The 9461-nt window shown below is 57.2% G+C and overlaps 1 protein-coding gene across 2 annotated transcripts; it reads right to left on the minus strand.

Moving 5' to 3' along the window:
- Nucleotides 1–2704: 2704 nt before the first annotated feature.
- LOC141727686 (tafazzin-like) lies at nt 2705–9454 on the minus strand. 2 transcript variants are annotated; one of them, XM_074533961.1, is made up of 6 exons: nt 9228–9454; nt 8114–8242; nt 6931–6976; nt 6458–6543; nt 4522–4602; nt 2705–3075 (listed from the first exon to the last, which is right to left on the minus strand). In XM_074533961.1, the coding sequence occupies exons 1-6, from the start codon at nt 9334–9336 to the stop codon at nt 2720–2722; spliced, it is 807 nt and encodes a 268-aa protein (XP_074390062.1). In that variant the 5' UTR covers nt 9337–9454; the 3' UTR covers nt 2705–2719. The 2 variants fall into 2 exon arrangements, with proteins under 2 accessions (XP_074390062.1, XP_074390063.1); XM_074533962.1 differs by lacking the exon at nt 4522–4602.
- Between the last annotated feature and the right edge of the window lie 7 nt (nt 9455–9461).

Here is a 9461-nt window from a genome sequence, read left to right on the forward strand (position 1 = left end):
TTTTTGGGGTCCCAGCGGGTTTTGGGGGGATTTTGGGGTTTTTTTGGGGATTTTAAGGGCAGGATTTGGGGTATTTTTGGGGGGAACTTTTGGGTTTTTTGGGGGGTCTGGGGGATTTTGAGGGGAATTTTTGGGGTTCCTTGGAGTTTTTTTTGGGGGGGGAGTTTGGGACATTTTGGGGTTTTTGATTTTTGGGGTCCCAGGGGATTTTGGGGGAGATCCAAGGGGGATTTGGGGTTTTTTTTGGGGGGTTTTTAGGGCAGGATTTGGGGTATTTTGGGGGAACTTTTGGGGTTTTTTGGGGGGTCTGGGGGGATTTTGAGGGGAATTTTTGGGGTTCCTGGAGTTTTCTTTTGGGGGGAGTTTGGGACATTTTGGGGTTTTTTGAGGGGAATTTTTGGGGTTCCTGGAGGTTTTTTTGGGGGGAGTTTGGGACATTTTGGGGTTTTTTGAGGGGAATTTTTGGGGGGATTTTGGGGGGATTTTGGGGGTTTTTAGGGCAGGATTTGGGGTATTTTGGGGGAACTTTTGGGGTTTTTTTTGGGGGGGGTCTGGGGCAGGTTTGGGATTTTTGGGGCATTTTAGGGGAGTCTGGGGGATTTTGAGGGGAATTTTTGGGGTCCCAGGGTTTTTTGGGGTTCCTGCAGTTTTTTTGGGGGGGAATTTGGGACATTTTGGGTTTTTTTGAGGGGATTTTTGGGGGGATCCAAGGGGGATTTGGGGTTTTTTTGGGGTTTTTAGGGCAGGATTTGGGGTATTTTGGGGGGAATTTTTGGGGGTTTTTTTGGGGGGTCTGGGGGGATTTTGAGGGGAATTTTTGGGGTCCCTGGAGTTTTTTTTTTGGGGGGAGTTTGGGACATTTTGGGTTTTTTTTGAGGGGTTTTTTGGGGTCCCTGGAGTTTTTTTTGGGGGGGAATTTGGACATTTTGGGGTTTTTTGAGGGGAATTTTTGGGGGGATTTTGGGGGTTTTATTGGGGTTTTTAGGGCAGGATTTGGGGTATTTTGGGGGGAACTTTTGGGGGTTTTTGGGGGGTCTGGGGGGATTTTTGAGGGGAATTTTTGGGGTCCTTGGAGTTTTTTTTTTGGGGGGAGTTTGGGACATTTTGGGGTTTTTTGAGGGGAATTTTTGGGGGGATCCAAGGGGGATTTGGGTTTTTTTTGGGGATTTTAGGGCAGGATTTGGGGTATTTTGGGGGGAACTTTGGGGTTTTTTTGGGGGGGGGTCTGGGGGGATTTTGAGGGGAATTTCTGGGGTTCCTGGAGTTTTTTTGGGGGGGAATTTGGGACATTTTGGGGTTTTTGAGAGGATTTTTGGGTTTTTTGAGGGGAATTTTTGGGGTTCCTGGAGTTTCTTTGGGGGGGGAATTTGGGACATTTTGGGGTTTTTGATTTTTGGGGTCCCAGGGGATTTTGGGGGGATCCAAGGGGGATTTGGGGTTTTTTTGGGGGGGTTTTTAGGGCAGGATTTGGGGTATTTTGGGGGGAACTTTTGGGTTTTTTTGGGGGGTCTGGGGGATTTTGAGGGGAATTTTTGGGGTTCTTGGAGGTTTTTTTTGGGGGGGAATTTGGGACATTTTGGGTTTTTTGAGGGGATTTTTGGGGGGATTTGGGGTTTTTATTGGGGTTTTTAGGGCAGGATTTGGGGTATTTTGGGGGGAACTTTTGGGGTTTTTTTGGGGGATCTGGGGGGATTTTGAGGGGAATTTTTGGGGTTCCTGGAGTTTTTTTGGGGGGGGAGTTTGGGACATTTTGGGGTTTTTTGAGGAGAATTTTTGGGGTCTCAGGGTTTTTTGGGGTCTCTGGAGTTTTTTTTGGGGGGAGTTTGGGGTGGGTTTGGGACATTTTGGGGTTTTTTGAGGGGAATTTTTGGGGTCCTTGGAGGTTTTTTTGGGGGGAGTTTGGGACATTTTGGGTTTTTTTGAGGGGAATTTTTGGGGTCCCTGGAGGTTTTTTTTTGGGGGGAGTTTGGGACATTTTGGGGTTTTTTGAGGGGATTTTTGGGGGGATCCAAGGGGGATTTTGGGTTTTTTTGGGGGGTTTTTAGGGCAGGATTTGGGGTATTTTGGGGGGAATTTTTGGGGTTTTTTTGGGGGGGTCTGGGGGGATTTTGAGGGGAATTTTTGGGGTTCCTGGAGTTTTTTTTGGGGGGAGTTTGGGACATTTTTGGTTTTTTGAGGGGAATTTTTGGGGTCTCTGGGTTCTTTGGGGTCCCTGGAGTTTTTTTGGGGGGAGTTTGGGACATTTTGGGTTTTTTGAGAGGATTTTTGGGTTTTTTGAGGGGAATTTTTGGGGTTCCTGGAGTTTCTTTGGGGGGAGTTTGGGACATTTTGGGGTTTTTTGAGGGAATTTTTGGGGGGATTTGGGGGTTTTTTGGGGGGTTTTTAGGGCAGGATTTGGGGTATTTTGGGGGAACTTTTGGGGTTTTTTTGGGGGGGGTCTGGGGGGATTTTGAGGGGAATTTTTGGGGTCCTTGGAGTTTTTTTTGGGGGGGAGTTTGGGACATTTTGGGGTTTTTTGAGGGGAATTTTTGGGGTCCCAGGGGAGATTTGGGGTTTTATTGGGGTTTTTAGGGCAGGATTTGGGGTATTTTGGGGGGAACTTTTGGGGTTTTTTGGGGGGGTCCGGGGGGATTTTGAGGGGAATTTTTGGGGTCCCTGGAGGTTTTTTTTGGGGGAAATTTGGGACATTTTGGGGTTTTTTGAGGGGATTTTTGAGGTCTCAGGGTTTTTTGGGGTCCCTGGAGGTTTTTTTGGGGGAGTTTGGGACATTTTGGGGTTTTTTGAGGAGATTTTTTGGGGTCCCAGGGTTTTTTGGGGTCCCTGGAGATTTTTTGGGGGGGAGTTTGGGACATTTTGGGTTTTTTTGAGGGGGTTTTGGGGGGATTTTGGGGGTTTTATTGGGGTTTTTAGGGCAGGATTTGGGGTATTTTGGGGGGAACTTTTGGGGTTTTTTTTGGGGGGGGGGTCTGGGGCAGGTTTGGGATTTTTTGGGGGTCCAAGGAGGATTTTGGGGTTTTTTTTGGGGGGTCTCACCCCACTTGAAACGAGCGACCTCCTGGCCCAGGTTCACTTTACCTGGAGGGGGGAAAATGGGGCTGGGGGCGTCAGGACCCCCAAAAATCCCCCCAAAATTCCACCCAGAGACCCCCAAAATTCCACCCAGGACCCCCAAAATCCCCCAAGTAACTCAAAATACCCCCAGGGACCCCCAAAATTCCACCCAGGAGACCCCAAATCCCCCCCTGGGGACCCCAAAATTCCCGAGGGACCCCAAAATTCCACCCAGACCCCCAAAATCTCCTCAAGAAACCCAAAAATCCTCCAAGGGAGCCTCAAAATTCCCTCCCAGTTTGTCCCAGTCCTTCCCAGTCCCTCCCAGTCCATCCCAGTTTCCTCCCAGTCCATCCCAGTCCCTCCCAGTTGCCCTCAATCCCCTCCCAGTTCCCTCCCAGTCCATCCCAGTCCCTCCCAGTCCATCCCAGTTCCCATTCCCAGTGTTCCCAGTTACCTGCCCGCTGTCCCAGTTCCCTCCCAGTTCCCCTCAATCCCTTCCCAGTCCCTCCCAGTGATCCCAGTTCCCTCCCAGTCCCCTCCCAGTCCCATCCCAGTTCCCCTCAATCCCTTCCCAGTTCCCTCCCAGTGATCCCAGTCCATTCCCAGTCCCTCCCAGTTCCCTCCCAGTATCTCCCAGTCCATCCCAGTTGCCCTCAATCCCTTCCCAGTCCCTCCCAGTCCATCCCAGTTCCCATTCCCAGTGTTCCCAGTTACCTGCCCACTGTCCCAGTTCCCTCCCAGTCCATCCCAGTTCCCCTCAATCCCTTCCCAGTTTCCTCCCAGTGATCCCAGTCCATTCCCAGTCGCTCCCAGTCCATCCCAGTTCCCATTCCCAGTGTTCCCAGTTACCTGCCCGCTGTCCCAGTTCCCTCCCAGTCCCTCCCAATCCATCCCAGTCCTTCCCAGTTCCCTCCCAGTCTCTCCCAGTCCATCCCAGTCCTTCCCAGTTCCCTCCCAGTCTCTCCCAGTCCATCCCAGTCCTTCCCAGTCCCTCCCAGTTCCCTCCCAGTCCATCCCAGTCCCTCCCAGTTCCCTCCCAGTTCCCTCCCAGTCTCTCCCAGTCCATCCCAGTCCTTCCCAGTCCATCCCAGTTTCCTCCCAGTCCATCCCAGTCCCTCCCAGTTCCCTCCCAGTGATCCCAGTCCATTCCCAGTCCCATCCCAGTGCTCCCAGTCCCTCCCAGTTTGTTCCCAGTTCCTCCCAGTCCCTCCCAGTCCCCCCCGAGTCCCTCCCAGTCCTCTCCCAGTTCTCTCCCAGTCCATCCCAGTTGCCCTCAATCCCTTCCCAGTTTCCTCCCAGTCCCTCCCAGTCCATTCCCAGTTCATTCCCAGTCCCTCCCAGTTCCCGTCAATCCCTTCCCAGTTCCATCCCAGTCCTTCAGTCCTTCCCAGTCCCTCCCAGTTCCCTCCCAGTTCCATCCCAGTCCCTCCCAGTTCCCTCCCAGTCCCTCCCAGTGGCTCCCAGTACCCTCAGGGAACATGTGCACCCAGTCTCCCTGGTTGAGCTTCTCCAGTATGAAATCCATCCCGCGCTGGTAAACGCCGTCCCCTGCGGGACCAGTTCAAACTGGGAACGGCCCAGTACGGACTGGGAACATCCCAGTATGGACTGGGAGAATCCTAAAGCAACCACAGCCCTCCCAGTATGGACTGGGACCCTCCCAGTATGGACTGGGAGAATCCCAAAGGAACCACAGTAATCCCAGTATGGACTGGGGACATCCCAGTATGGACTGGGACCCTCCCAGTATGGACTGGGACCATCCCAGTGTGGACTGGGAGCGACCCAGAGCCACCACAGTCATCCCAGTATGGACTGAGACTCTCCCAGTATGGACTGGGAATGACCCAGTGCCTCCCAGTATGGACCGGGAACATCCCAGTATGGACTGGGAGAATCCCACAGGAACCACAGCCCTCCCAGTATGGACTGGGACCCTCCCAGTACGGACCGGGAACATCCCAGTATGGACTGGGAGAATCCTAAAGCAACCACAGCCCTCCCAGTACAGACTGGGACCCTCCCAGTATGGGCTGGGAACGGCCCAGTATGGACTGGGAGAATCCCACAGGAACCACAGCCCTCCCAGTATGGAGTGGGAACAGCCCAGTATGGACTGGGACCATCCCAGTATGGAGTGGGAACAGCCCAGTATGGACTGCGACCATCCCAGTATGGACTGGGAATGGCCCAGTGCCTCCCAGTATGAATCAGAAGCAGCCCAGTGCCTCCCAGTCCCTCTCCCAGTGCTCCCAGCTCCCTTCCCAGCTCATTGCCAGTTTGTCCCAGTTCCTCCCATCCCAGCCCCTCCCAGTCCCCCCCAGTTTATCCCAGTCCCCCCCAGTTTGTCCCAGTTTATCCCAGTCCATCTCAGCCCCTCCCAGTGCTCCCAGCTCCCTCCCAGTTTATCCCAATTTATCCCAGTCCCCCCCAGTTTGTCCCAGTCCCTCCCAGTTCCCCGTTACCGTGGCACACGGGCACGCAGCACTCCCAGTCCCCCCCCAGTTTATCCCAGTTTGTCCCAGTCCATCCCAGTCCCCCCTAGTCCATCCCAGTTTGTCCCAGTTTATCCCAGTCCATCCCAGTTTATCCCAGTCCCCCCCAGTTTGTCCCCGTTACCGCGGCACACAGCACCCCCAGTTTATCCCAGTCCATCCCAGTTTCCCCAGTCCCTCCCAGTCCCCGTTACCGCGGCACACGGGCACACAGCACCCCCAGTTTATCCCAGTTTGTCCCAGTTTATCCCAGTCCCCCCCAGTTTGTCCCAGTCCATCCCAGTTTATCCCCGTTACCGCGGCACACGGGCACACAGCGCCCCCAGTTTATCCCAGTTTATCCCAGTCCCCCCCAGTTTATCCCAGTTTATCCCAGTCCCCCCCAGTTTATCCCAGTTTATCCGTTTATCCCAGTTTCCCCAGTTCCCCCCATTACCGCGGCACACAGCACCCCCAGTCCATCCCAGTTTATCCCAGTCCATCCCCAGTCCATCCCAGTTTGTCCCAGTCCATCCCAGTTTCCCCAGTTTATCCCCGTTACCGCGGCACACGGGCACGCAGCACTCCCAGTTTATCCCAGTTTATCCCAGTCCATCCCAGTTTCCCCAGTTTATCCCCGTTACCGCGGCACACGGGCACACAGTGCTCCCAGTCCATCCCAGTTTATCCCAGTCCATCCCAGTTTGTCCCAGTTTGTCCCAGTTTATCCCAGTTTCCCCCGTTACCGCGGCACACGGGCACACAGCGCCCCCAGTTTATCCCAGTTTATCCCAGTCCCCCCCAGTTTATCCCAGTCCATCCCAGTCCGTCCCAGTCCATCCCAGTTTCCCCAGTTCCCCCCCGTTACCGCGGCACACGGGCACACAGCACTCCCAGTCCCCCCCAGTTTCCCCAGTTTCCCCCGTTACCGCGGCACACGGGCACGCAGCGCCCCAGGCTGAAGAAGAGCGAGTGCAGCTCCCGGGTGAAGCAAATGTCAGCGGCCGTGGGGGTCCTGGGCAGGGGAAATGTGGGGAGGGGGCGCTGGGACCCCCAAATCCCCCCCAAACCCTCCTGGGACCCCCAAATCCCCCCCAAATCCCCCCCAGACCCTCCTGGGACCCCCAAATCCCCCCCAAATCCCCCCCAGACCCTCCTGGGACCCCCCAAATCCCCCCCAAATCCCCCCCAGACCCTGCTGGGACCCCCCAAATCCCCCCAAATCCCCCCCAGACCCTCCTGGGACCCCCCAAATCCCCCCAAATCCCCCCCAGACCCTCCTGGGACCCCCAAATCCCCCCCAAATCCCCCCCAGACCCTCCTGGGACCCCCAAATCCCCCCCAAATCCCCCCCAGACCCTCCTGGGACCCCCAAATCCCCCCCAAATCCCCCCAGCCCTACCAGCGCATCCTGGGCAGGTTCCAGACGTGTCGCAGCTTCAGGGACCCTGGGGGGGTCACAGGGGGTCACGGGGACCCCCCAAAAACCCCCTTGAAACTCCCCCAGGACCCCCCAAATTCCTTCCCCAATCCCTTTAGGACCCCCCAAAATCCTCCAGACCCCCCCCATGACCCCCAAAACCCTTCAGACCACCCCCCAAACCCCCCCTAGGACCCCCCAGGACTCCCCAAACCCTTCAGGACCCCCCAGATTTCTCCTCCAACCCCTTCAAGACCCCCTGGGACCCTCCCAAAACCCTTCAGGACCCCCCCCAAATTCCTCTTCCAACCCTTCAAGGACCCCCAGGGACTCCCCCAAAATCCTCCAAAACCCCCCCAGGACCCCCCAAACCTCTTCAGGACCCCCCAAATTCCTTCCCCAATCCCTTCAGGACCCCCAGGACTCCCCAAACCCCTTTAAACCCCCCCCAAGCCCCCCCCAGCCCCTCTAGGACCCCCAGAACTCCCCCAAAATAATCCAGATTCCCCTGGGACCCCTCAAAATCCTCCAAAACCCCCCTGGTACCCCCCCAAACCCCTTCAGGACCCCCCAAATTCCTTCCCCAATCCCTTTAGGACCCCCCAGGACTCCCCCAAAATAATCCAGACCCCCCTCGAAACCCTTCAGACCCCTCCCCAATGCCCCCCCATCCCCTTTAGGACCCTGCAGACCACCCTGAGGCCCCACCAAAACCCTTCAGGACCCCCCCAGGACCCCCCAAACCCCTTTAAAACCCCCCAAGACCCCCCCCAGCCCCTCTAGGACCCCCAGAGACTCCCCCAAAATAATCCAGACCCCCACAGGACCTCTCAAGAACCCCCCCCAAACCCTTTCAGGACCCCCCAAATTCCTTCCCCAATCCCTTTAGGACCCCCCAGGACTCCCCCAAAATAATCCAGACCCCCCTCAAAACCCTTCAGACCCCTCCCCAATGCCCCCCTCGCCCCTCTAGGACCCCCCAGGACACCCCCAAAATATCCAGACCCCCACAGGACCCCCCCCAAACCCTTCACACCCCTCCCATCCCCTTTAGGACCCTCCAGACCACCCTGAGACCCCACCAAAACCCTTCAGGACCCCCCTGGGACCCCCCCAAACCCCCCCCAACCCCCCCCCAGCCCCTCTAGGACCCCCCCCCAGGTACCCCAGAGGTGGGGGTCGTCCATGCAGGAGGCGTGGTTGGACAGGGTCAGCAGGGGGGTCCCGGGACCCCTCCTCTCCACCAGCTCGTGCAGAACCTCGGCGTTGTGGACCCGCAGCCGGTTCAGGTACCCTGGGGAGGGGTCCCGGGGGGGCTTTGGGGCATTGGGGAGGGTCCCCAGGAGGTTGGAAGAGAAATTTGGGGGTTTTGGGGGGGTCTGAGGGGTCCTCGAGGAGGTTTAAAAGGGTTGGGGGGGTCCTTGGGGGTCCCAGAGGGGCTGGAAATGGGGATTTTAAAGTTTTGGGGGATTTGGGGGACTTGGGAGGGTCCTCAGGGGGTTCCAGAGGGTTGGAGGAGGAATTTGGGGGGTTTTGGGGGGGGTCTGAGGGGTCCTCGAGGAGGTTTAAGGGGATTAGGAGGGTCCTCAAGGGGTTGTAAAGGAGTTGGAGGAGGAATTTGGGGGGTTTTGGGGGGGGTCTGAAGGATTTTGGGGGGTCCCAGAGGGGTTTGAGGGTCGTGGGGAGGGTTTGGAGGGTGTTGAGGGGGGGGTCCCAAATATATTTGGGGAGGGGTCCCGAGGATTTGAAAGGATTTGGGGGGTCCCAAACCTACTGGGGAGGATGGGGGGGGTCTTGAAAAAATAAAGGGATGGGACCCCCCCCCCCCCAAAATTGGGCCAGGGTGGCCTGGTGGGGTCTGGGGGTGACGGGGGGGGGGGAGTCCAGGTGGGATTTTGGGGGGGTCTCCCCTCAGAACGAGGATTTGGGGGGGGTCTTTCCCCTCAGAATCGGGATTTTGGGTGGTTTCCCTTCAGAAACGGAATTTGGGGGGGGGGTCTCCCCTCAGAACGAGGATTTGGGGGGGGGGTTCTTCCTTCAGAACCGGGATTTTGGAAGGGGGGGGGGTCTTTCCCCTCAGAATCGGGATTTTGGGTGGTTTCCCTTCAGAAACGGAATTTGGGGGGGTTTCCCCTCACAACGGGGATTTTGAGGTGTTTCCCCTCAGAACGGGGATTTAGGGGGGGGTCTTTCCCTCAGACCCAGGATTTTGGGGGGGTGTCTCCCCTCAGAATCGGGATTTGAGGAGGGGTCTCTCAGATTTTAGGGGGGTCACTCACGAGTCCACACGCAGCTGTAGGTGCCCACTAGGCCCGTGACCACGCGGCTCGCCAGGGCCCAGCGCCGCGACGGCTCCGTGGGGAACGGCCATTGCACGGCCAGCGGCATCCTCGGGGGGGGCACCGGCCCCCGGCCCCCCCCGGGACCCTCCGGGACCCCCCAAAGCCCCCCCCGGGACCCCCCCAAAATCCCCCCCGGCCCCGCTGCCCCCCGCCGCGCTGCCGTAAAGCGCG

Source organism: Zonotrichia albicollis, unplaced genomic scaffold, assembly GCF_047830755.1.
Source record: "Zonotrichia albicollis isolate bZonAlb1 unplaced genomic scaffold, bZonAlb1.hap1 Scaffold_187, whole genome shotgun sequence".
NCBI lineage: Eukaryota > Metazoa > Chordata > Aves > Passeriformes > Passerellidae > Zonotrichia > Zonotrichia albicollis.